Source organism: Elephas maximus, chromosome 6, assembly GCF_024166365.1.
Source record: "Elephas maximus indicus isolate mEleMax1 chromosome 6, mEleMax1 primary haplotype, whole genome shotgun sequence".
NCBI lineage: Eukaryota > Metazoa > Chordata > Mammalia > Proboscidea > Elephantidae > Elephas > Elephas maximus.
The window spans coordinates 137,191,128-137,218,366 of record NC_064824.1 but is presented as its reverse complement, the minus strand read 5'-3'; the positions used below and the strand labels follow the sequence as shown (position 1 = coordinate 137,218,366).

Here is a 27,239-nt window from a genome sequence, read left to right as displayed (position 1 = left end):
CAAGAGCCCTGGTGGTGCAGTGGTTAAGTGTTCTGCTGCTAACCAAAAGGTCCGCAGTTCAAACCCACCATCTGCTTTGAAGGAAGAAGGATGTGGCAGTCGGCTTCCATAGAGACTACAGTCTTGGAAACCCTGTGGGGCAGTTCTACACTGCCCTACGGGGTCTATGTCAGAATCGACTCAATAGCAACAGGTATGTCTGTCTGTCTGTAAGCCTCACAAGGAGTCACTGGGTGGTGAAAACGGTTAAGCACTTGACTGATAACAGAAAGGCTGGCAGTTCAAACCCACCCTGAGGTGTCCTGAAAGACAGGCCCGGCGATCTGCTTCTGAAAGGACACAGCCACGAAAACCCTATGGAGCGCAGTTCTACTCTGACACACATGGGGTGGCCAAGAGTTGGAGTGGGCTTGATGGCGACTGGTTTTTCACTTAAGGATCACATGTAAGCTCCCTCCATGTGTATACCTAAAACTTGGTGCACAGAGCTCCGGCAAGTTCATAGATGCCCTGAAGCTCTGCTCAGACATGGTTACCGATGATTCATTCACCCACAACCTGGTGAAAAGCAGCCCAGCAGAGCCTACCCCCAGCCTTTGCAAACGCTGACATCAGCCACCACTTACCATCATCAGCTCCTTCTGAAAGGACTTTCTGTCTTTGTTCTCCATGTTGTTACAGTCCTCCTTCAACTTCTCCAGGACAGAAGCCACTCGCTCGGACTCACTATCCAACTCTGCGCGGCAGAAAAAGGTGAGCGGCAGGTTCACGTAGCCCAAGGCGTCTGCGAAGGCCCGCCAGCTGCTGATGTTCTCCATCAGCAGGGTCCTCACGGAGGCATAGATGTAGGTGAGGAACTTGCAGGGTCTCAGAATCTGCTCTAGCAGCACTGAAGTGCTCAGTTCTGGCCCAGAGAAGAAGCTCGGCTTGACCTTGCCGACCACGAGCACGTTCTTGGTGTGCACCAGCCCGACCTTGCCCTGGTAGTAGCCGATGTACCACTCCTTGGTCCACAGCTGCCCCTTGAGCCGGACCTTCTCCTCGCTCAGCAGAGCAATCACGTCGCCCTTCTTGTACTCCAGCAGGTAGTGGTTCTTGCTCTGCCTCACCACTGTCTTGAGCAACTTGCCGAACTTGAGGCTGGACACCGGACGGTCCTGAAAGGTTGGGTACTTGGCAGTGGCAGCAAATGGGGACAAGATTATTTTCCCAACTTCGTTCTTCTTGAGGAACCGCCTCTGCCCGGACGGCTTGACGGCACTTTTGGGTGGGGGCTGCGGAGTCTGGACGCAGAACTGGGTCAAGATGGCATCCTGGTCATCCTTCACCTGGACCCTCAAGGTGAAGTCGGAGAGCTCGTTGGGGCTGTGGGAGGTAATGGGGAATATGAGGCGGCTCACCTTGCCCAGCTTCATCTGGAACCCTCTCACCACCTTAGCTTGTTCACTGGCCTTGACCTCATAATTGGTCATGTTGGAAAACATACAAATCTTGAGATCCTGGGGCCGGGGCAAAACGAACTGGTGCTTACCCCATAGCTGCAATGCCACTGGGGCAGGGCTAGGGGTCTGGTGGGTGACCTCACTGACCAGGAGAGTCTTTGGGGCACAGTCATGCCCAAAAAGGGTCACCACCGTTTTGAAAGATGGGTGGATGTGTTTGGGACCGTAGAGACCCACCGTGACTTTCTTATTGATGAAGTCCCACACGGTGGATGGGTAGAGAACGTTGGGGCTGTGGGCAACGATGGCCAGGTACATACAGGGCTCCAGGTTCTCCAGGTGGACCTGGACCGTATCCCCGTAGTTGTAGGTGAGCGGGATGGGGACATAGGGACCCTCCTTTGAGTCGCTCCTCAGGCACTGGAGGCTCACCGAGCTTTTGCTAAAAATGTCGTTTTTCACCTCGGCGGACACTTTCATCTCCAAGACGAGGAAGGTTCTTACTTCCAGGTTGCTCAGCTTCACCTCCAACACGGGGCTGATGCTGCTGGACTTGTCACTGTTGAGCTCCAACGGAGGGTCCAGCAGTGCCTTCATGGAGATCTGCTGAGTATCCCCAGGAGCCACGTGACCTTCGGGCATGTGGATGGTGATGCTGGTGTCGGGGAGCTGCACGGCTCCCCCGGAACTATCCAGCTTGCACACGATGTTTGTTTCCACCGCTTGGGTCTGGCCCCAACCAGGGCTCTGGCCAAGCAAGTCCAAGTCGTGGCAAGACCGGGCCAGCTTCCGGTGGTTCAGCCAGGCAGTCCGAAAATCCTCTCGGCTCTGGAACTGCTCGGGAGCAGGGGATTTCAGCCCAGTGAAGAAACTGGAGGACTCGGGGGCATCGGACTTGGCCTGGAGGACAGAGAGCTCTGACAGGCTGTAGGAACGTTTGCTTCTAAAGAACGGGTTGTCCCGCTTGACCGGCTGCTCCGTGCTGAGTCCACCTGTGGACAGCAGCTCGTCAAAGACGTTGCCGGTGCTGTTAGTGGTGACGGAGCTGGATTCGGTGACAGAGGGTGGGGCTGTATCGAAAAGTAGCAAATCCACAGTACTTCTGGGGTTTAGGTCATCTAAGCTGGGCATCGCTGGCATGTTCCCATTCAGAAATGGATTTGTCTGGACCCCATTCCAGAAAGGGTTATTACTGTAACCTTTGCTCGGCCCATTCTTGTCATCTGTCCATCCTCCAAGCAAATCCAACTCCTTGGCGACTTCATCTGGGCTGTCTGGAAGATTGTCGATCATCCCGCTGTCACTCAGGGTTGAGTTTCGGTAGTTTAAGGGCTGCACATAGGAGGCAGGGATGTACCCCATCTCTGTGGTGTTGTGGGCGTACCACCACTCACCGCCTGATGTGTCCAGGACATAGAGATGGTCGCCCTTGGAGAACTTCAGGGTGGTGAAGTTAGTCGGGCAATAGTCCTTGATTGCGATCACTTCCTTTGCATTTCCAAAAGGTGTGGGATTGTCTGCGAGCAAGGCACCGGGGGAAGGCACTGTGCAAAACACAAAGAGACAGACAATAAGAGCAAGTCCAGTTGGGGCTCCCTAATGTGTTCATGAATAAAGATCACTTCAGGGAGAAGTGATCTAAGAAACAAATGTCACAGACCTGTGGACAATACCCAGGCTAATAAACCACCAGTTGCCATCAAGTCGATTCTGACCCATGGCAGCCCATGTGTGTCAGAACAGAGCTGTGCTCCATAGGGTGGTCAATGGCTGAGTTTCTGGAAGTAGATCGCCAGGCCTTTCATCTGAGGTGCCTCTGGGTGGACTTGAATCTCCACCCTTTCAGTTAGCAGCTGAGCATGTTAACCGTTTGCACCACCCAGGGACCCCAACTCTGGCAAATACTCAACTCTTTTCCAAACAGAAAGAAACCAAAGTGACACTCGGTAATGTACCTTATCTGGCCAGCGAGCTCAGGACAGCCCTGTTATTTCACTACCCTTGATACTTTCCAACTGGACAGCCTAAGTCAGGCAGGAAAGGCCACGGGGAAATCTCTCGGCCATGCACAGCAATGGGAACGGCACCATGTAATGTTCAACACATCCACACATTCAAAACATCACATGCTGACCAAACCTTTCCTTCATCTAACGAGGCACTGGGTGGTTCAGCGGTGGAATTCCTGACTTCCGCGAGGGCGGGGGAGACCCAGGTTTGATTCCCGGCCAAGGCACCTCACATGCAGCCACCGGCCATCTGTCGGTGGAGGCTTTCATGTTGCTGTGGTGAGGAACAGGTTTCAGCAGTTTGTAGACTAAGACAGACTAGGAAGAAACGCCTGGTGACCGACTTCCAAAAATCAGCCCGTGAAAACCCTATGGATCACGATCGTCCAGTCTGTAACCGATCATGGGGAAGGCACAGGGTCAGGCAGTGTTTTGTTCCGTTGTGAGCAGGGGCTGCCGTGAGTCAACAGCCGCTAACAACATTCTAACCAACGTCTTACCAGAATTGCTACTAGAAAGAAAACTGGAGTGTGGTTTCCTTAGAAGACACACAGGGGCGTTCTGAGTTAAGTGACCCCCTGCATGCACCCAGGGACTGAAAATGAAGAGCCTCAGCCATTCTCTCCCTCACGCTGATGAGCTGATCCTACGCTCTGGCTTCAACATGAAATACGAAAATACACAGGCGGGAAGGTTGCCTTGACAATTGGACCTGTTTCTTAGATTTCAAAGTTCAATCCCATTCCTCACCAAAATGTTTATTTAGATGAAATAAGATTTGTAAGATCAGTCTCTTCCACCCTTTTATAAATTATCACTCAAGACAACCACATGGAAACAGGCCCTGGAACATAAAGGTTTTATTTCTGGTCGTAGTTCACATTATTTTGAGCAACGGTTTAAGCAACTGTTTAAGAATGCCACTACTTTAAAAATGGAATCGAGCGAATTTATGGGTGTGTATAACTAATGCAGAGAGAGATGGTAACAGCAGAATAAGTCATCTAAGTAAACCTGTGTGCCTTAAAAAACAACGGACACGATTAAATACTTTCTCTCCCGCTCACTCATAAGAAAGTATATCCAGAGGCTGAAGGGAATGCTCTCAGACCGAACCAAACCCAGGTCCTTCTCCCTGGCACCCTCCCCCGAACTGATTGCTCCTTGGCCTATACTTTGCTTATATTCTGGCTTCCTGTAACAAACAATTGAGAGAAAGGAAACTTGTATTTTAGTTGCCTCCTTAAAGGAGCAACAAAATGACTATATTTCTACACGAAACACACATTATCTTTTCTAGTCTATTATGAAGTCAACAGGGTTCCTGGTCTGGTCCATCAAATTGGTCCTCCAAAAAATCATCTGCCAGCATCCCTTTTTTTGAGGGGAAATCATGGCAACTGGGAAATAAAGTAAAAAACCTGTTGCTGTCAAGTTGCTTCCGACTCACAGCAACCCTACAGGACAAGGTCGAACTGCCCTATAGGGTTTCCAAGGAGCACCTGGTGGAGTCAAACTGCTGACCTTTTGGTTAGCAGCCAAGCTCTTAACCACTAGGCCACCAGGGCTCCGGTAAAGTCAGAAATAAAGTAGGAAGTGTCCACTGATATCCTTGACTAGGTTACAGGTGTGCTTGAGAGGAAGTATACCTAGGCCTTGACGGCCATCACCTACCACCTTGCTGTGACAATTACTCTTACGAGCTGAATTGTGTCCCCCCAAAATTTATGTCGAAGTCCTGAGACCTGTGTACTTGTAAATGCGACCCTGTTTGGAAACAGGAGTTTTCTATTGTTATGTTAAGGAGGCCAAACCAGAGTAGGGTGGGTCCTAAACCTAATCCCTTCTGAGTGGTGTTTTATAAAAAGGGAAAACAGACACAGAGAGACATGCATGTGGGAAGACACACCCCATGTGACAGTGGAGGCAGATGCATATAGAAGCCCAGGAATGCCAAGGGTCGCTGGCAGCTCCTAGAAGCTGAAAGAGACAAAGAAGGACCTTCCTCCAGAACCGGCACCCTGATTTGGACTTCTAACTTCCACAACTGTGAGACCAGAAGTTTCTGTTCTTTAAAGCCACCACTTGTCACTATTCTGTTATAGCAGCCCAAGCAAACTAGGCCTGCTACACAGAGCTGTCCGTCCAGAGCCCTGGTGGACTGTGGTTAAGAGCTCAGGCTGCTAACCAAAAGGTCGGCAGTTCAAATTCAGCCGCTGCTCCTTGGAAACCCTATATGGAGCAGCTCTACTCTGTCCTATAGGGTTGCTATGAGTTGGAATCAACTCGACAGCAACCGGTTTGGTTTTGGTTTGGAGTTGTGAAGAATCTGGGTCTGGGATCACGAAAACTGGGCTTGAATCCAGGTCCTTACAACTGTGTGAGTTTTGAGGCCTGTGATTCCTCGTGGGCACGATGGGCAAAAAATCACTCCTCAGTGGGTTGTAGTGAGGATGAAATGAAATGATACCAATAAAGTGCTAATGACATTTAGCCCAAGGTAAGGACTCATCAGGGACTCTCCACTTTTGGAGATCCTGGGTAGCGCAAGTGATGAATGCACTCAGCTGCTGACCCAGAGGCTGGCAGCTTGAGTCCACCCACATGTGTCTCAGAAGAAAGACCTGGAGATCTACTTCAAAAAAAAAAAAAAAAAAAGTATGAAAACCGACATCTCCTACACCCTTCCTGTTTTATTTTTTTCCATAGCACTTATATCACCAACCAGTCTATCATGTACCTTACATACTGGTTTTGAGGGGAGGGCTCCATCTTCCCACTAGAATATAAGGTCCACTAGGAAGTCTGCTGTTCACTGTTGTATCCCTGGTACTGGGAACAGTGCCTGGCACGTATTAGGTGCTCAATAAATGCCTATGTAATAAGTTGTGCTTACAACCTAGAGAGGCCACATACATGAAACCAGGCTAGGCATTGGCCAAAGGCAAAGTTAGAATACCCCCAGCTCTGCCTGTCTGCTGGACAATGACAACAAAGACAAGTCACCCAACAGTGAAGGGGTGGGAGTGAATAAAACACAGTACAGGAAAAGAAATGGCTTAACTGGAAAGGCAGGAGGAAAAGAGACGGCACAGATTGAGGTCGGAACTCTTCCTTCCCACTTCTGGGGTCCCTGGCTAGTGCAAACAATTAGTGCACTCAGCTGCTAACCAAAAGGTTGGCAGTCCAAGTCTACCCAAAGGTGCCTCAGAACAAAGACCTGGCAATCTACTTTAGAAAAATCAGCCACTAAAAACCCTATGGAGCACAGTTCTACCCCGACACACAAGGGGGCGCCATGAGTCAGAATCAAAGCAACGGTGACTGGTTTTCTCCCGCTTCTGTTTGCTAGTCATGGTCTCCGGTGATAGAAACCATCTTTCGTTTCTTTGACATGTCTAGAAAAAAGGTCACATAAAAGTTAAAACCAAGTGGAAATTAAGAGAAAGCTTGCCAGCCATTAAAATCTCGTTAGAATCCCTCAAAAGTTTTTATGTTCCCTGGAATAATTCCCTTACAGTAATATTAAAAAAATTAAAAAACCAAAGCAATTAAGCATGCTTTCGCACGCGGTCTAAGAAAATGTATCCATGCAAATGATCACAGACAGAAGAATAAAACTGGTTTTAACTTAAATTCCACACAATAGACTTCACTCCAGGATCAGGCTTAGCCAAGGGGAAGCAGCCCTCCTCCCCGCATCAGGAGACTGTGGTAGGAGCACCTCCCCATCTCAGGAAAGGCTGGAAAATCCCTATCGAATGCCATCTTAATGAATTCTGAGGAGGACTGCCCAGATTCACAGCTACCTTGATTTTAATACAAAAATCTCCCCATGTGTCAAGAAGGTCAGCACACTGAATAATGTATTTCCCATCCCTCTGCCTAAGTTCTTAAGCAGGCAGAGAAATTAATCACGGGCGGGAGATTTCACGGCAGATATTTCAACGGGAGTAAATCCCCAAGCCTGTCTATCACCCAGATGTGTGTGAAGCTCCTGGCTGCCTGGGTCACACGCTGCCTCTCGGTACTAGAGCCCAGGGGGTCTCGGGGTCCAGACTGAGGCCCTTTGACCTACCCAAGCTTAGATTCTCAGACACCCCCTCTTCAACACACACACACTCACCAGTCCCTGGGTGGGGCAAATGGTTAATGTTTTTAGCTGCTAACTAAAAGGTTGGAGGTTCAAGTCCACCCAGAGGCACGCTGGAAGAAACGCCTGTCAGTCTACTTCCAAAAACCAGTCACTGAACCCCGCTGACTGCTCTGATACGCATGTGGCCACCATGAGTCGGAATCAGCTCGACAGTAAGTGGTTTTCCGTGTCCCTAGGTGGTGCAGTTACCTGTGGTTAAGGAGCCCTGGTGGCGCAGTAGTGAAAGCGCTCCACTGGAGAGAGACGTGGCAGTCTGCTTCCACAAAGATCCCAGTTGCTGTCGAGTTGATTCCGACTCATAGTGAGCCTACAGGACAGAGCAGAACTGTCCCCATAGGGTTTCCAAGGAGCCCCTGGTGGATTTGAACTGCCGACCTTTTGGTTAGCAGCTGTAGCTCTTAACCACTATGCCACCAGGGTTTCCTTGGAAACCCTGTGGGGCAGTTCTACTCTGTCTTGTAGGGTCGGTATGAGTCAGAATTGACTCCACAGCAGTGGGTTTGGTTTTGGTTTTTGGACCTGTGGCTATAATCCCATTTGGGAATGGGTGTTCTTACGTTAATTAGACAGTATTAGTGTACAGTCTGTCTTAAATCAATCTCTTTTGAGATTAAACAAGCAAGAGAGAAGCAAAGACGGGGTAGGAGAGATGCCAAGCCACATGAAGGTTGCACAGGAGCAGAAGCTCAGAAGAGACAAGGACCTTCCTCCCAGAGCCGACAGAGAAAGCCTTCCCCTGGAGCTGGCGCCCTGAATTCGGACTTCTAGCCTCCTAGCCTGTGTGAGAATAAATTTCTGTTTGTTAGAGCCATCCACTTGTGGTATTTCTGTTACAGCAGCACTAGGTAACTAAGACAGCAGGACATGGGTAATTTGAACAAAAAGTGATACATGCCTTGAGAAAGCCAATTAACGATGATGATGATAAAAACAGCAATGGTAAACGGTGCCAGGAGAGACGCAGGATAGACTGAACATGGCCTAGTGAGGTCTGCGTAGACTTCATGGAAGAAGACGATCTATTCCAGTGTCCAAATGATAGGTTTTCTCATCAGCCTACATGTTATGAGGTGATTGGAGAAGCCCAGAGCCCCTGGCTGATTAAACCCTGGGGGCCCTCTTTTAGATGAGGGGTTGGCAAACCATGCTCCCTGGGCCAAATCTGGAGTCATGGTGGTACAGCAGTTAAGAGCTCGACTGCTAACCAAAAGATCAACACTTCAAATCTACCACCGCTCCTTGGAAACCCTATGGGGCAGTTTTACTCTGTCTTATACTATAGGGTCCCTGTGAGTCGGATTTGACTCCACAGCAACGGGTTCAGTTGGTACGGGTTTGTGCCAAATCTGGCTGTCTGCCTGATTTTGTAAATAAAGTTTTATTGGAACACAGCCTCGCCCATTTGGTTGCCCATTTCTACGGCTGTTTTTGTCCCATGATGACAGACAGAGTAGTTTTAACAGAGACCACGTGGACTCTACAGCTTAAAGCATATTTACTAGGTATCCCTTTACAGAAAACAGTTTGCTGACCCTGTCCTAGACCAGCCATTTTTTTGATTCACAAAGGAGCCCTGGTGGTGCAGTGGTTAAGCACTCGGCTGCTAACTGAAAGGTCCGTGGTTTGAACGCACCAGCTGCTCCATGTGAGTAACACGTGGCAGTCTGCCTCCATAAAGATTAAACCCGTTGCCATCAAGTTGATTCTCACTCATTGCGACCCTATAGGATAGAACTTCCCCCTAGGGTTTCCAAGGAGCAGCTGGTGGATTCGAACTGCCAACCTTTTGGTTAGCAGCCAAATGCTTAACCACTGCACCACCAGGGCGTCTCCATAAAGATTCCAGGGTTGATGGACTTACCATATTTGCTTTCCTCTACATTTTGGCTCCCTACCTTATTGTTGCCACGACTCAAGAAAAAACAAACATATTCCTTATTATAAAGAGGTTTCATAACTAAGGAACATTCAAAACACTTCCTAACAAGACAAGTGGTTATTGTTTTCAGACTTAATTTATCATACAATAACGTCTGAAAGTTAAAATTTAATTACCTGAATGCTAACTTGGCAGCCTTTATGTAGGGAAGCTGTTGGGTCTTACAGTGCTTGAAAACCCCAATCTTTTCCCTCTGCCACTGTTCTCTGCTCACCTTTGACATCGTTAAAGCTCGTCTCTGAAAATCCTTCGCTCAGGTCAATCAAGGTCCCCTCGGACTTGCACCGAGGGAGGCCACTGGAGTTGGCAGCTCGGATGCGCTGAGCTGCCATCTTAGAATGCTCTCTCTGGGTGAAGCAGCTACGGTTTCATGTTTCTTCCTCTAGTTATTCCAGCAATTGCCGAAGCTTCTGTCGCAAGCAGCCAAGCTTCACTGTGGTGTCAACTTTGCAATGTGCTTCTTCCTAAACGTAGGAAGGAAGAAAGCATTTCCTTTGAGCAAGTGAAACATGGGTTAAACAGTAAACTTATGGGCAGTGAGAATCCTCTTTTTTCCCAGGGGACAGTCCACTGTAGACCGATTTCATCTGTGCTGGCTCAAGAGAGGCAGGCGGTGCCCACTCAGTGGCCTGTGCCCACTCCGCCCTGGGCACACACAACCCAGCGGCGTTTCCTGGCCTGGAGTCCGTGCCCGCGCTTCCTGGGGTACAATGGGGTTTGTGAAGTTTGCTCTAGCACCTGGTCAGTCCATTCATTACAGTCAAAGAGGAGGACAAGACGGGATTTGTACAGTCCACATTGCCAGTTCTAGGGTTCAGGAAAAGAAAAAGAACCCTTCGTCTTCCTGGATAATGGCTGGTCTCATTGCGGAAACAGCCTTGACTCCGGCCCCCGGGGGGCAGCTCTCACTACAGCGCCTCTTTCACACCACCGGTGCAGCGGGGTTTGGGGGTCTGTCAGGAGACCACAATGCCCCTTAAATCCTCCCCGGAGTTCAAATAAACACCCAATAATATGTAAAGTACAAGTGACCATCTCAATCTATAAGGCAGTCTTTATGTGACTTATGCCCATCAAATCCTGGCACATTTAGCTAACCACTGTGCTCTTACTAAGCCAGCGCACGGAAAAAGCACGAGAATTACAACTCTCTCCCCCCTCCAAGGCCTCCGCTTTTTCTCAGAGGGACGCACAAGGCTTAGGCATTCTGGAGGTTCTGGAGGAATGGCAGTCCCCTGGTGGAACAGTTAACGCATTTGGCTGCTAACCCAAAGGTTAGAGGTTTGAGTCCACCCAGAGGTACCTCAGAAGAAAGGCCTGGTGATCTCCTTCTGAAAAATCAGCCACTGAAAACCCTGTGGCACACATTTCTACCCCGACACGCGCGGTGTCGCCATGCTTCAGGGTCGACTCCAAGGCAGCCGGTTTTTGGAGAGGAAGGAGGTGACTAACTTGGAGCAGACAATCTGTGAAGCCCATGGACAGGAAACAGGAACAACTGACTTCAAAGCAATGAATTTCAAACGCTCTCCAAAACAAGCAGGCGGTCACTGGCACAGCTGGCCCTGTAACCCTCGGCACCGGGAGCAGCCTGAGGGCAAAAGATGTCACCCCAAAATAGCTGGGCTCATCTAACGTGGTCTAAGGTCTTGTATCCCTCCACCGTGCCACCTAAAGGCACCCAGAAATGCACTTCTGATCGCGGTGTGCTGTCCTCCCTGCAGGCCTCAGCACACCCTCCCTGTCTCACCTGCAGTGAGCAGGGAGCAGACCGGGGTTTTGCGCTGAGCCCCACCGCTCATGAGGATGCTCTATGTGCGGTGTTTGTAGGACCCCATGTGGTCTGAGCTTCCTGCCCCTTGGGACTCGTGGCTTTGTCTGAACAGGGCTGTGGGTGGAGCTGGACGCAGAGCCCTGGGCAGTGCCCCAGAGACATCCCCAAAACAGTGCTCTACTGTCGACCAGGCAGCTTTGGGAGCGTCAAGTCGACCCTGACTCATGGCGACCCCATGTGAGTCAGGGTAGAACCGTGCTCTTCGTGGCTTTTAGGAGCTGATTTTTGGAAGCATATCGCCAAGCCTTTCTTCCAAGCTGCCTCTCGGTGAACTTGAACCTCCAGCCTTTTGAGCACAAAGACCAAAAACCCTGTTGCTGTCAAGTCAATTCCGACTCATAGGGACCCAATAGGACCCTACTGGGGAAACCTATAGGGTTTTCAAAGAGCAGCTGGTGGATTCGAACTGCTGGCCTTTTCGTTAGCAGCCAAGCTCTTAACCACTGCGTCACCCGGGCTCCAGCACAAGCAGACCCCAAATCCAGGGGCTGCGTGAGCGAGCCTACAGACAAGGACTCTCCCTTCGGGCTATGAGAACCTCAGTGAAACCTATAGCTTTAAAAGTGAACGGCAACATGTGGAATTCTTGAAATGACATGCCACGAAAATCCTTTTGATCCCAAAGACTACATGTAATTTCCTGGAGAAAATCAACTCGGAGAAAAAAGGGACGCATTTGTGTGGGGGCGTGGGGGGAGGCAGGGGGAAGAGGCTTCCGGCAATTTTGCCCTCGTAACCAGTGTTTGCTGGTGGACTTTCCAATTTAAAAATAAACATTCTTACCTAAGATTCTAAGTCTGAGACAATGAGCACCTTAGCAGTCTACAGAGATCTGTAGTCCTTTTACAAACGCAAAGACACCCTCATAAAGGTTCTGTTGGCAGCACAGAGAGGCCACTGTTTACACTCTCCCTGCTTGCTGTCCCTAGGACACCCTCCCCAGGATACCTTCCCCACGTATCAGCAGAGACAAGCCCGGACACTGAAGTCCCATCCCAGTGACCAGAGTGCCTGGGCTCCACACTGAGCATACACAGACTCATTCGCACTCTTCCATGAGGATGGCGGTGGGGTGGCTTTTTGTCGTCAGTGCTCTGCTCCAAGTCCCCCAGAACGATGAATTTTCCTCCAGGGGTAGTGGGCACAGTCCTGGGCTGACATCCTGACACCCACCACTCATGCTGAGTGCAAACAAGGACACCATCCGACCCTTCTGGAAACTTCTACGGTGAAGGAGGAGGGCAGCCAGCCCCCTCTTGGGACCACGCCTGGCAGGCACCCTCCTCTTGAATGTCTGACCAGCCCCTTCCCCTGCAAGTGGGATACCTGGGCCTCTGTCCCCTCTCCTCTCCTGCCCTGGGCTCCTTCCTCTCCACCTACAGAAAGGCCTAGCCTTTCCTATAGTAGAACCCTCTCCCTCCTCCTCCTCACAGCTCAGCGCAGTGTGACCTCCAAATCTTTCTCCTGCTGCGAAGATCCCCTGTGCCTTCTAGGCCATCTCCACCTGGACACCGCACATTTTTTTCCACAGGCCACACCTGTGTCCACCTGTCGCCATCCTGCCCCTTCCCGCTCCCCGTGTTGGATCCTGTTATGGATTGAATGGTTTCCCTCATGAAAGATATGTGGGAGTCCTAACCCCTGTCCCCTGGGTGGTGCAAAAGGTTACGCTCTTGGTTGTTAACTGAATGGTTGGTGGTTCAAGCCCATCCAGAGGTGCCTTGGAAGACAGGCCTGGCAATCTGCTTCCAAAAGGTCACAGCCTTGAAAACCCTATGGAGCAGTTCTGCTCTGCACAGGTGGGGTCACCTTGAGTCAGAATCTATTCAACAGCAACTGAAAACCACCACCGCCTAACCCCAGGATCTGTGGATGGAATCGTGCTTGGGATTAGGGTCTTTGTGATACTATCAGGGAAACCAGCACGAGGTCACACCAGAGTCGGGGCGGGGGGTGGGGGGGTCCTAAACAGGGGCAGGTTCTCCAAGGAGGAAGGTACTGGCTTACCTGTGGTTTATTTACTAACCTGTTGTGAACCAATTCACGTGGGTTTCACCACATCTTTGATCCTATCTGAGTGGAGTCTTTACAAAAGAGGAGACGGAAGGAGAAGAGGGCCAAATGAAGATGTGCCTACAACAGGCCAAAGACCACCAAGGAATGCCTGGGGCTACCAGAAGCTGGAAGAGACCAGGAAAGAGCTTCCTGTAGAGGAGACAGAGTAGGGATGGCCCCGAGATGCCTTGAATTCAGACTCCCAGACCGTGAGAGAATAAATGTCACTTTGTTACGGCAGCCCCAGGCAACTCAAAAGGAGCCCTGGTGGCACAACAGTGAAGCACTCAGCTGCTAACCAAAAGTAGTGGTGGTTTGAACCCACCTCGCAGCTCTGAAGGAGAAAAGGCCTGGCCACCTGCTCCCGTAAAGATTATAGCCTCCGGGGCAGTTCTACTCTGTTACATGGGGTTGCTGTGGGTTGGAATTGACTCACCCGCACACACCAGGCAACTCATATAGCTCCTCCACATTTCACCCCCAGTAGCGCAGTGGTTAAGAGCTCAGTTGCGAGCCAAAAGGTCGGCGGTTCAAAGCCACCAGCTGCTCCTTGGAAACCCTAGGCAGTTCTACTGTGTCCTATAGGGTGGCTATGAGTCAGAAATGACTCGACAGCAACGGGTTTGGTTTTTGGCTTTACAGTCTCCTGTGTCTGCTAGAACTAGCAGCCAAACAGTTACAGACTTTACCATGTACCACTCCACAGACATTAACGCATTAAGCCCTCCTGCCAGTCCGGTGAGGCAGGCCCGGTGACTGGGTAGCCTCTCAGATGCAAACACAGGCCCAGAGCACTCACTGAAGACACCTGCCCGAGGTCAGGCAGCCAGCTGGTGGTGGACTTGGCAGAATACTCTCCACTTCTCCAACCATTTCTCTCCAAACCCACAGAGTTGGACAGGCCCTGTTGCCAGTGGCTGCAGGGGCTCTGATCCTTCCGCCACCCACTTCCTGTTGGCTCTCAATTTTCCTAAAGCATTTCTGTTAGTCATGTCACTGCCCTGGCTCCCAAACTTCCCAGTGCTACTCATGCTGCTAAGCCAGAAAGTGCATATTCCCCAACCTGGTATTCCCAGCCCTCCACTCCCTGGGCTTCACCTGAATTTGCAGGTGCTTTTTTTTTTTTTTTGCTTACCTCCACCCCCAGGGAAATCAATGACCACATTGTTAACCTGATGCTCCTCAAACGTGCCCAGCACCTTTAAGCTTCTGCACTTTCCATTCAACAGCTCCCTGGAACACACTTCCACTCACCTTTACCACTGCCTCCAGGAACACCCAGGTCTCACTCTCCCGCCCTTGGTAGCTCCACCCTCCTCCCACAGTGCTCCAATTCCTGGAGTGACTCACGGAGGCTGGCTGTGTAGCCAATGTCCCAGGGCCTCAAATTCAAGTGGCTGGCGTTCAAATCCCACACCCCGTGAGTTAGTTGTTCCTTCCTTGGCTAGAAAAGCAGCGTTAGAGTATAGGACACGATGCTCCTGTTTGCTGGAGGATGAGTTTGTGAAGGGCCACCACACTGTTCCCCCTACTTACTGAATGCTTGGAAATGTCCGCAATTAAAAACTTTGGTTGTTTTACGGTGGTGGAAAATTTGGCAAGGGATATTGGGAATGGTCGCACAACACGATTAAAATAATTGGTGTCACTAAATTGTACCCGTGAAAAATCTCGGATTGGCAAATATCGTGTTATATATATCTTTACAACTAAAAAAAGTTGTTGGTTGCAGTCAAGCTGACCCCCGACTCATGGTGACCCCAAGTGCAATGGAACAAAATGCTGCCCAGCCCTGTGCCATCCCCATGATTGGCTGTTGATCAGACCATTGTGATCCATAGGGTTTTCACTGGCTGATTTTCAGAAGTAGATTGCCAGGCCTTTCTTCCTGGTCCATTTTAGTCTGGAAGCTCCACTGAAACCTGTTCGGCATCACAGCAACATGCAAGCCCCCGCTCAAGATGTGTGGTGGCTGCGCGTGAGGCGCACTGGCCAGGAATTGAACCCGGACAGTCCGCATGGGAGGTGAGGATTCTATCGCTGAGCCACCACTGCCCCCTAGGAAACCAGATGACTGTGAAATGTTGGCTAAAATAGTCAAACCAGCAAAAAACCTTACACTTCAGTTATCTAAAAAATTTCTATTTAAGAACTCCTGATGAACTCTTCCATCTTCTACTTCTAGCAAGGGGAAGTCTGTGATCGGCTGCTAACCTGCTAACCTAAAGGCTGGTGGTTCAAACCCACCCAGGCCTCAACGGAGGAAAGGCCTGGCAAACAAACAAAAAAAGAAAATCCACTGCCTCTGAGTCGACTGTGACTCACAGTGACCCCAGGGGGTTTCCAAGGCTGTAATCTTCACAGAAGCAAACCGCCACGTTTTTCCCCGAGGAGCCAGCTGCTGGTGCTTTTGAGCCACTGACCTTTTGGTTAGCAGTCAACCACTTTAGCAGTCAACCACCAGGGCTCTGTAAAGATTACAGCCAAGAAAACCCTATGGAGCACAGGTCTACCCGCATACACATGGGGTGGCCGTGAGTTTGAATGACTCGACTACAACAGGCTTTTCACCTGAGGCTGGAGACTGTAGCTAAAAGAGGCAGGGCGCCTCTTACTTTAACCTGCAGATAACCTTTGCCATCCAGTCGATTTGGACTCATAGCGACCCTACAGACAGAGCAGAACTGCCACATAGATTTTCCAAGGAGTGGCTGGTGGATCGAAACTGCCGACCCCTTGGTTAGCAGACAAATGCTTAACCACCGGCACCATCAAGGCTCCAACCTACAGATTAAAAAACAAACCAACCAACCAAACCCATTGCTCTTGAGTTGATTCCGACTCACAGTGACCCTACAGAGTAGAACTGCCCCGTACGGTTTCCAAGGAGTGCCTGGTGGATTCGAACTGCCCACCTTTTCATTAGCAGCTGTAGCTCTTAATTACTATGCCACCAGGGTTTTTTTTTTTTTTTTTGGTTTTTGACCATCAGAGAATAGGTCATAGGACAGGCTCTTGCGAACTTTTCAGTGCAGGTGGTCCCCGACTTACGATGGGGTTCCCTTTTTCGTTTTATGATTATTGATTTTTATTATCAGTAGCTTTGCAGATCTGATCTTTCTGTCTGCAAGTGAACACCTGAGAGTGGTAACACCAGCAAATTACATGCTTCAACATTGTATGTAGTACATATTACCAATGATAAAATGTACCCAAAAAAAAAAATGATGGTCGTAAGTGCAGTTTGTTGTAACTTGAATACACGTAAGTTGGGGACTACCTGTAACGGGAGGGCGGTGTTAACAACTTAGCGATAATAACTAAGTACGAATAATACCTAAGTAGTAATTAAGGATGTCTAGTCAACATTTACACAGTACTCTTTTCTGTGGCAGGCACTGTGCTAAGTGTATTTCCTACAAACAATGCTGGGAAGTGGCAACTCTGGTCACCTCTAACTTACAGATAACAACACTGAGGCACGGAGAAACCTGGAAACAAACAGTGGGGATGGCTGTACAACATGGTCAGTGTAATTAACATCACTGAACTGTACACATAAAAATGGTTGAGCCGTTTTGTTGCATATATTTCACTGCAATAAAAGCTCAAAAAACAAACATATATGTCTTTCCACCCAGCAACTGCACTCCTGGGAACTGTACTATAAAATAAGAGCATCAGACCTTAAAGATAAAAGAGCCGCTGTGCGTGCCCAAGGATCCAAGCAAAGCTGGGATCCCAGTTCCAGGAAGTGTGTTGAAAGGGCTTTGTGCTACAAGACTGTAAGGGGATGAACTTACTTTAACCAGACTGTGCGTTCACTCGCTCATTCAACAAACCCTCATCCTGGCCTTCCTGCACCTCCTCCGGACGATGGATGCGTACTCACAAGTGTCCTTATGGAACTCACAGCCTCAGCTCAAGGCTCCCCTCCAATTCCCAGGACTTCCAGGTCCCATACACGCGGTCCCTGGAGAGCGCTGGAGCCCAAATCCATGACATTTACCACAGTAATGAGAGACCTACACAGGCTCTGGGGATTGTCAAAGAGGAAAGGAGACCCCAGAGAAGCAGAATGAGAGGCAGGGGGAGGGCGCAGTGTCCCTCTGGCATTGTCCTCACTCCCATTTGCTCAAGCAGCCTCTGACCCTCAACTTTTTACCCCGGGCCCCGCAGATGGGAGTACTCCCTGGCCTGGCCTGAGCCCAGCTCATCAGCCATCGCTGGCGTCTTCTGTGGACCATCACCCTTGAAGCTCAGTCTGGCCAGAAAGAGACACACTTCCTTGGTTCCTCTCCATCCCAGCCTCCTCTAAATCCCCTGACCGCCAACTGCTGCAACCCTGCTGCTCACCGTATTTTATTTCTTCTCCACGGGACCTTCTGCAGGTGAGACACCAGTCAGGGGCTTGGAACAGCACGTGGGCACTCGATTCTGGCCTTGGAGCCCCTGACTGCCCACTGTTGGCCCCCCTCCTGAGCCTAAGAGCACCTCAAACTTGTCAGATCCACATCCCACTCCAGACCCCCTGCCTGAGTCTCCACAGTTAGGCAATGGCAGCTCCATTCAACCAGTAAAAAGGCCTGATCTCTCTGTCTCTCTCACCACACACACACCCACTTACACCCTTGTGCCCACCCACAGCCCCACACACTCTGGAAAGCTCTGCCTTCTAAGCACACCCTCCATCCGACCTCTTCCCTGCACCTCCAAGTCACCATCATCTCCCAACTCAGTGACTATAACAGCTCCTACCACAGTGGCCTGCTTCTAGGTGTGCCCTCTGTAGTTCACTCTCAAGTAGCAGCCAGCACTTTAAAGTAAGTCAAATGCCATCAGGACGCAGGTTAAAGCCCTCCAAAGGCTTCTTCACTGACAATGGCCCTACGGCCCCACCTTATCCACCCCTGCTCTCTCTCTGAGTTCTCTCCCTCCACCTGACCACTCTTGCTGTTCCCTATATATGAAGGCCCTCCCACCACAGGGCCTTTGCACACGCAGTTCCCGAAGCCTGAAAGCCCCCGACCCAGCTCCTGATTCCTAGCCTTGTGTGGTTGTCTTCCATTCTGTAATCCGATGTTAATGTAAGTCCTAACCTCTGCCTGTGGATAAGAAGGCAGGATTGAAAACAAAAATTTTTTTTTTTTTGATAAGAAGGCAGGATTAGATGATGTTAAAAAGGACTGGGTTAGGTTTGTTATGTTAATGAGGCAGGATTAGGGTGGGGTGCTGACCCTATGCACAATAGAAGGAAATACTGGCTGGTTATGCTTGAGCCCATTGTTGCAGCCACTGTGTCAATCCACCTCATTGAGGGTCTTCCTCTTTTCCGCTGACCCTGTACTCTGCCAAGCATGATGTCCTTCTCCAGGGACTGATCCCTCCTGACAACATGTCCCAAGTACATAAGACGCAGTCTCACCATCCTTGCTTCTAAGGACCATTCCGGTTGTACTTCTTCTAAGACAGATTTGTTCGTTCTTCTGGCAGTCCATGGTATATTCAATATTCTTCGCCAACACCACAATTCAAAGGCATCAACTCTTCTTTGGTCTTCCTTATTCATTGTCCAGCTTTCACATGCATATGATGTGATTGAAAATACCATGGCTTGGGTCAGGAGCACCTTAGTCTTCCAGGTGACACCTTTGCTTTTCAGCACTTTAAAGAGGTCCTTTGCAGCAGATTTACCCAATGCAATGTGTCTTTTGATTTCTTGACTGCTGCTTCCATGGCTCCTTGGAAACCCTACGGGGCAGTTCTGCTCTGTCCTATAGGGTCGCTGTGAGTCAGAATCAAGTCGATGGCAGTGGGTTTGGTTTTTTGGTTTGCTTCCATGGCTGTTGATTGTGGATCCAGGTAAAATGAAATCCTTGACAACTTCAATCTTTTCTCCATTTATCATGATGTTGCTTATTGGTCCAGTTGTGAGGATTTTTGTTTTCTTTATGTTGAGGTGTAATCCATACTGAAGGTTGTGGTCTCTGATCTTCATATTAGTAAGTGCTTCAAGTCCTTTTCACTTTCAGCAAGCAAGGTTGTGTCATCTCCAACACCCTTACTCAGGTCACAGCCCTGATCCAGACATAAGGCGAGTTTCCCTGCGGTGTGGCCTGCATGACCCTGTATCTTGAAGAGAGAGAGAAGGTAGCAGTGGGGGGGTCTGATTACCACCAAGGAAGAAAAGTTGGGGATGCAGCATGGCCGTTGGGCCCAGGGTCCCCGTGCTGTGAAGCTCCTAGACCCAAGGAAAGATTGGTGCCAAGACGCAGGTAGATCTTTGAGGAACACGGGACCCACAGATGTCGAAAGGAAATAAGGACTTTCCCCAGAGCCAACAGAGAAAGGAAGGCCTCCCCCTAGAGCTGGTGCCCTGAATTTGGACTTCTGGCCTCCTAAACTAGGAGAGAATAAATCTCTGTCAAAGCCATCCACTTGTTGTATTTCTGTTACAACAGCACTAGACAACCAAGACAGAAATTTGGAATTCACGACCTTGACACATGTAAAGCGCTGCCACTTGATCATATCATCCCCCAAATCTTAAATCAACTCCAAGTCGAAATTCCATCCTGGGGCAAAATTCCTCTACATCTGTGAAATCAAGAATACAAGTTATCTACTTCCAAAGTACAATGGTGGAACATACAAGTTAGACATTTCCATTACGAATGGGAGAAACTGGAAGGAAATAAGGGATAACATGCACCAATCAAGTCCAAAACCCAGCAGAACAAATGACATTAGCCCTCAAGGCCTGAAAATAACCCTCGGTGGTCTGAGACCATCTGGGCAAAGGCCCTGCTCTGCAGACTCTGGGTGCTGGCCACGCCCTCTGGATCTGGGTGCAAACCTTTGGGCTTTCAGTGGCCTCTTTCTCCTAGTCCAGCTGAGTTGCAACCCTACCCCTTCTCTTTTCTTACTTCCTTATCACCGCCTGACATATCACAAACTTGTTTGTTTCTAGTCTGACTCCTAACAAAGGCTTTATGAAAACAAAGCACTGGATTGTGTCTGTTCCTGGCTGTGCTGCCATGAACTTGGACATAGCAGGCTCTCAAGTATCAATGGACGAGTGAATTCCACTTGTTGTGTTGCTGTTAGGTGCCCTGGAGTCGATTCGGACTCACAGAGACCCTACGTACAACAGAACTGCCCGGTCCCGTGCCATCCTCACGATCCTTGCTATGCTTCAGCCCACTGTTGCAGCCACTGTATCAACTCTACTACTTAAAGACTAATTATTCTCCTGGTAGGCATCCCTGGGGTCATCTTTATGGAGTCAAAATCCCCAGCAGATGCCAGCTGTCCCCTCAGATGACTGGTGTGACTTGATTATAACACAGCAGGATGAATTCAGGAATAATCCTTATCCTATTCTTGGAGTCTCTGGGTGGTGTAAGCGGTTAACATGTTCAGCTGCTAACCAAAAAGTTGGCAGTTCAAGTCTACCCAGAGGTGCCTCGGAAAAAAGGCTTGGCAACCTACTTCCAAAAAACCAGCCATTGAAAACTCTATGGGGCACAGTTCTACTCTGACACAAGTGGGGTCGCCATGAGTCGGAATGGACTTACGATGACTGGTCTATTCTATTCTTGAAAGCTAAGCTTTACATTCTTAAAACACTGACTGGTTAGTGGGGAGGGGGCACCTCGGATGTACGTGGACAGCCAGGCCCTATAAGCCTGGCCCGCTCCACTAAGGACTGGACTTCACCCCGCAGGCTCACTGGTCACCCCTCCAGGGCAGCCTGCAGCTACAGGGCCCGCCCTTGGCAGGAAAGCCCGCACCAAGTGGAAAGCCACCCCTATTTTCTTGGGGGTGGTGAGGCACAGTTCTCTCCCCACACTGGACCTGGGAAGACAGGAAGGGGCATTACAGCTTACTTGCGTCTTGCTCATAACCTTTTTAATGAAAGGCCAATTCATTCAGAGAAAAGAGACCCTGCTTCTAGCTCCTCCCCAGGATTTAGGCTACCTCTGAACAGACGACATCACTTCATACAGATGGTATTTACAGACTCTGAGGGTGGACTTGAGGCCCTGCCCCTCCGTACCCCTACTCAGCAACAGTCACTGACTGGCCACCCCACAATCCCAAAATCTCAGAATATTCTTGTGGTCTCTCTGCCAATGTCCTGCTGCCCTAAAGAGCAGTTCAAAAGCAGGCAAAGATACAAGCCAACGTAACAGGGGCATCTCTGAGGTGAAGAAGGCCTTACGTGGGATTCCAGGGTGTATGGGTGACATTCTATGTTCTTCTAGTGGCCTTGGGGCAGCGGGAGGGGACCCGCCTGGAGGAAGGACAAAGAACAAATACCAGGCTCTGTTCCTCCCTGGTGATTTCTGAAAGCCAGTTCCTCCCTGGTGACTTCAGAAAGCTGGGTTTAGGATGACTCACTCTCCTCATTGCTGATAATTTCTGGAGTATCATACGATTTCATCAGACTTCCTCCAGGTTAAAAGAAGTGTGAGTCTCCTGGCCCTGTCAGTGACCCCGCCACCAGGTCCTGCCCCAGGAAGCACCATCAGGTCAGTCCACCTCACTCCCCAGGACGCAGGGAGTCCCAACAGCCCTGAAAATCCACAGGCATTCCCCCTCCTGCCAGATCCGTCTTCCTGAAACCCAGCAACCTGGGTTTCACCCAGCTCCCTCCTAAAAGTTCTCAGAGCCTTGGAGAAATACCTGGCTTTCCTGCAGTCCTTTTGTGGGGCTTCCAGCAGGTGTGGAGACTCTAGGACCCCGAGGGCAAGGGAGGGTAAGAGTGCCTGTGGCTCTAAATATTTAAAACACCTTTTCTCCTCCAATGCCAGCAGCCCTGAGGGAGGCCCACCCGCAGCAACCTGTCCACGGACACTCCCAGCTCCATCGGAACCCCAACAGCAAAACCACCATGTCTTTGCCTCTGTGTCTGAGCCACTCAGCTAGTGGAGGCTAGCACGTGACCAGTTCCCTCTCTAGGCCCTCCCTCTCCCCTGGCGTTTCTAAGGGCGGCTTGGCAAGGGATGAGCAGGCTCCCATTACTGAGAAGGCCAGCCTTGTGAATGAACTTCAAAACTTCCCGGCCACCCCAGAGGAGGCTTCCTCCCAGGTCACAGAACTCGAGTGGCCACAGCCTTTCCTTAGCCATCAGGACTCCAGATGGACAGGCTATGTATGCTGTGGCCTCCTGGGTGGACTGCCTCCTCTGACAGGGGAAAAAGGCATGGCCCTGTCGGAGGGGTACTGCGTGCAGAGGCCAGCCTGACACCAAACCAAATGAAAAGAGTTACCATCCAGTCGACTCCGACACATGGTGACCCCACATGGGTCAGATCAGGACTGTGCTCCATAGGGTTTTCAATGGCTGATTTTTCAGAAGCAGATCACCAGGCCTTTCTCCTGAGGCACCCCTGGGTAAACTTGAACCTCCAACCTCTTGGTTAGCAGCAGAGCCCGTTGCCCATTTGCACCACACAGGGACCCTACCCATTTGCAAAGGACTCCCTCAAATGGTGCCTTTCCCAACGCATTGCTACCGGAAGTCCATCTCTGTCCTGCCCTCTCTTGGACCCCTCTGAGCACTCACTGGGTTTAGCCCGAGCATCACAGCTGGTGCTCAGCACGTGGCTTCCTGGCTCCCTAACTGCACCAAGTTTCCTGAAAGCTGTTCTGTCGTTATAACTCCCCCAGAGCAAACACAATGTCCGGTACAACTTGGTGTTTGGTGCTTTCCGTTTAATGGATAAATTGTTTGCTCAAATTTTCAACCTATAAAGGTTGAGGTGTGCCCTGAAAAATATGTGTTGTACATCCTAATGCCTATATCTGAGGGGCCGCGGTGGTTCAATGGTTAAGAGCTCAGCTGCTAACCAAAAGGTCAGCAGTTCAAATCTACCATGCCCTCATGGGGCAGTTCTATTTTGTTCTATAGGGTTGCTATGAGTCAGAACCGACCTGATGGCAATGAATTATACCTGTGGACTTGATCCCATTTCAGAACAGGGTTTTCTTTGTTATGTAAATGAGGCCATATCTGAGTAGGGTGAGTCTTCAACCTAACCACTTTTGAGATACAGTAAAACCTGTGAAAGCTAGAACCTGTGTGAGGGGGAAACCTGTCAGAGAAGGAAAACTCAAATATTTTCCACTAAATGAGTGATAGAAAAGTGTAAGACTGCATCCTGTCAAAGGTGGAAAACTTGTGAGACCCAGAAAGCAAAGACCGTTCCATCGAGTTCCAGCTCTCACAGGTTTCAATGTATAAAAGAGCCGATTAGACAGAGAGAAAAGCAAGCATAAATGGGGGAAAGACATGCTGAGAAGAGTTCTAGAGAGCTGAGACAAGGACCTTCCCCGAGAGTGGGCAGAGAGAGCCTTCCCCCAGAGCCGGTGCCCTGAATTCAGATTTCTAGCCTCCTGAAGGGTGAGAAAATAAATCTGTGTTCTTTAAAGCTATCTCTTTGTGGGATTTCTGTTATGTTGTTGTTAGGTGCCGTCTAGTCAGCTCTGACTCACAGCAACCCTGTATACCTGGAACTAAACATCGCCTGGTTCAGGGCCATGCTCATAACCGTTGTTATGCTTGAGCCCACTGCTGCAGCCAGCCTGTCAATCCATCTCGTGGACGGTATTCCTCTTTTCCGGTGACCCTGTTGTAGCAGCACTCAATAACTGAGACGTATCAGTTCAGCACCACAGTATACAGTGCTAGCTAGGTACCACCAGAGACAAAGGAATGAAGGGCTAGGTCCCTGCACTCTGCCTCATTGTAATTTACCCGAGAAGGCCAAGGACCATGTGCAGCCCAGTGGGTCTCCAGGGCAGAGCAGAGAGCATGACACTCAGCAGGAGAGAAGGGGGGTGGTTTCCGCCAGGTCTTCTGGAAGCCCACACAAATCTTGGTTTGTGTCACATCAGTGGGCTACGGTTGATGTTCTTTACCTGGACTTCCTTCTCCTGTCCCCTCACCCCACAGTTGGAAACCACAACAGAGCAAACAGAGTGTGGCCCATCAAGTGCTCCTCAAACATGGGGGTTTGTGGTCGGCCTGTCAGTCACATGGGAAGGCCACCCCCCTCCCCCCGTGTGACACAGCCCCAGGCAGACGGGCTGTGAAGTCCGATCTTGTGACCAGCCCAGGCTAGAAATACTTTCTAAACGCTGGTACCCTGCCAGCGACCTGAAAAGAAACTCGTTATTATCTGTGAAGGTGCTCTAACTAACAGCGACCAGCAGAAGGGTTCGTTCACCTGACTGGGGCTGGGGAAGAGGGATGTCCTGGGACCCCAGCCTCCTGTCTGAAACATTACATTGTATGTCAGCACCAGAGGGGCCTGGGATTTCCAAACAGCGGCACTCTACTGATGTACTGCTTGTTTGCTTCTTTTTAAAATCACACCTAAATACTTCTCTTTAAATCAATCTACTTCCCTGGTGGTGTAAACAGTTAGTGCACTCACTGCTAACCAAAAGATTGGAGGTTCAAGTCCACCCAAAGGCACCTCGGAAGAATGGCCTGGCAGTCTACTCCCCAAAAATCAGCCACCAAAAACCTTATGGAGCACAGCTCTGCACTGACACACATGGGGTTGCTATGAGTCAGAGCTGGCTTGATGGCAACAGCGTTTTTTTTTTTTGCAAATGGGGTCGCCATGAGTCAACATTGAGTCAGTGCCAACTGTATTTCTGTCTTTTTTTTTTTACAACTTAAATTCTAAAGAAAATGCTCTATTACTATTATAGATGCACCGGTATATATTTCAACATAGTAGTAGTACATATTAACATGTTGTCACTCTTTTTACAGACAAGAAAACTGAGGCTTGTTTGGTTTTCACAGAAAAGGGCTTTCCCTGAGGCTCATTTATGAGAAAAACAAACAAACAAAAAAAACCCAAACCCACTGCCGTCGAGTAGATTCCGACTCATAACGACCCTATAGGACAGAGTAGAACTGCCCAATAGAGTTTCCAAGGAGCACCTGGCGGATTTGAACTGCCGACTTCTTGGTTAGCAGGTTAAAATGCTGGATTAAGACAAGCTGGTGGGGTGGGGAACAGCTTCTAGGGTTTAGCTGCTGTTCCCGATACTACTGACAGTTCTCATTAATGACACACACAGGCCAAGTCTCTGAGGCTCCTGTTCAAGACAGGAATTTAATACCGTAAAGAAGCGGCAGAAGCCAGGGAAACCAAAGGGGGTGTGGGGTGAGTGACAGTCTTGCAGAAACACCCGGATACAAATGGCCCCGTGGGAAAATAAACAAATTCGCGTGATGTTTGACATATTAACACAAGGCCTTTCGTGGATGGGCCCTCAGGGTGTGGTCACAAGGGAAGGCTCCTTTCCTGGGACGTTAAAAAAAAAAATTTTTTTGAGGGTCTATCTTGGCAGCCACGTGGAAGGGAGACATTTCTATTTTATCCACCCATTTATTCAGGATTACATAGTATTGCTGTAACAAAAGATAACTGCATGTGGGTGGCTTTAAATGAGCTGAAATTTATTTTCTCACAGTTCAGGGCCCAGGATGAAGCCAAAGACCCACTAATGCCAGGCTCCAGTGGCAATTTGACATGGGGTAAACCCTGTCCCCAGCTTTTGCTGAAAGCAGAAGACAATTAAAAAAGGTTAGACCCCCACCCCGCTCCCACCGACTTCGTCTGAACACGCTCACCAACCAATAAACTGGGGGGTTCATATTCTGCTTATTATTTTTTTCTGCTTGTCAATAAAACACCGATCTATAAAGTACAGAAATAACAAGTAAGGGGAAAAAAACCGGTCCTTAATATTCTGATCTGCTATTAGTATTCTGGCTTGCTTCCAGTCAAATTTGTTTTTTCTTTCTTTTGTTTTCCAAACAGCTTGGTCATTAATTACCATTTATATACCAAAATAGGAAACAAATCAATATTTTTATCTTAAGCATTTTTCCTATGTCACTAAGAAATTCTCCGCAGTCAGAGTTTTAATACACATTTCACCCCACCAAACAGACGTTCACAATTCTCCTGACCATTTGCGGATGTAACGCATCCAGGCTCCCCCATTTTTGCTGCTATAAGTGGCAGGGTAAGGACCATCTTTAGGCCTGATCTTCCTCAGCACTTCCAGTTATTTTCTTAGGCTGACTCTCTAGTACAGTATGAGGCACTGTGGAGAGCGTCCCCTGGAAGGCAGTTTATCCTCTCCACAGCAGTGGGGGTCTGCTTCCCACCCTTCACCAGCAGGTTTGCTAACCTGACAAGTGGGGAATGAAATTCACATTCAAGTTTACATTCCTTTGCCCATGAGTCAAAATTTTATCAAATGTTTGCTGTTGTCGTTAGCTGCCATCAGTCAGCTGATTCATGGTGACCTTATGGATAACAGAACAAAAGGCAGCCGGCTCCTGCGCCATCTTCAGGATCGTCGGTATGTTTGAGTCCGTTGTTGTGCCAATCCATCTCATGGAGGGTCTCCCTCATTTCCGCTGACCCTCCACTTTACCAAACCTCATTCCTATTTTGTGGACTACCGTCCGTACCCTTTGCTCAACTATGTTCTCAAATTCTATCATAGCGGTGGCAAGTATCTCCTCCATTCCACTGCTTGCACTCATCCATTGCTGGCTGGATAAAGTCTCAATTATGGAACCAATCAATCTCCCTTTTGTTTCCTTCTGCTGCCTTGAAGCATGGGAAGGCCTCCCCAAATGAAATATTTGATAAATATGCACATCCATTCTCCTTTACTTAAAAAAGGGGGAGGGGTGGAGTTGTGTACTGACAGCAATGTGGGAAGAATTGATTTTGTTGCTCAGTGAGGGACAAAATTA

At 49.4% G+C, this 27,239-nt stretch overlaps 1 protein-coding gene across 7 annotated transcripts in view; it reads right to left on the bottom strand.

Annotated features, from left to right (window-relative positions):
• Positions 1-27,239, bottom strand: part of SH3BP4 (SH3 domain binding protein 4) — a 122,299-nt gene that overhangs the window by 18,480 nt on the left and 76,580 nt on the right. For 5 of the 7 annotated variants that reach the window (XM_049888506.1, XM_049888505.1, XM_049888509.1 and 2 more), the window contains 2 exons: positions 9,761-10,010; positions 627-2,986 (listed from right to left, as the gene is read on the bottom strand). In XM_049888506.1, the coding sequence (XP_049744463.1) occupies positions 627-2,986; positions 9,761-9,878 (2,478 nt within the window). In that variant the 5' untranslated portion in view covers positions 9,879-10,010. Of the gene's footprint in view, positions 1-626; positions 2,987-9,760; positions 10,011-13,406; positions 14,541-14,570; positions 16,544-27,239 lie in introns of those variants that run through there. The other 2 variants (XM_049888511.1, XM_049888508.1) reach the window with 2 other exon arrangements.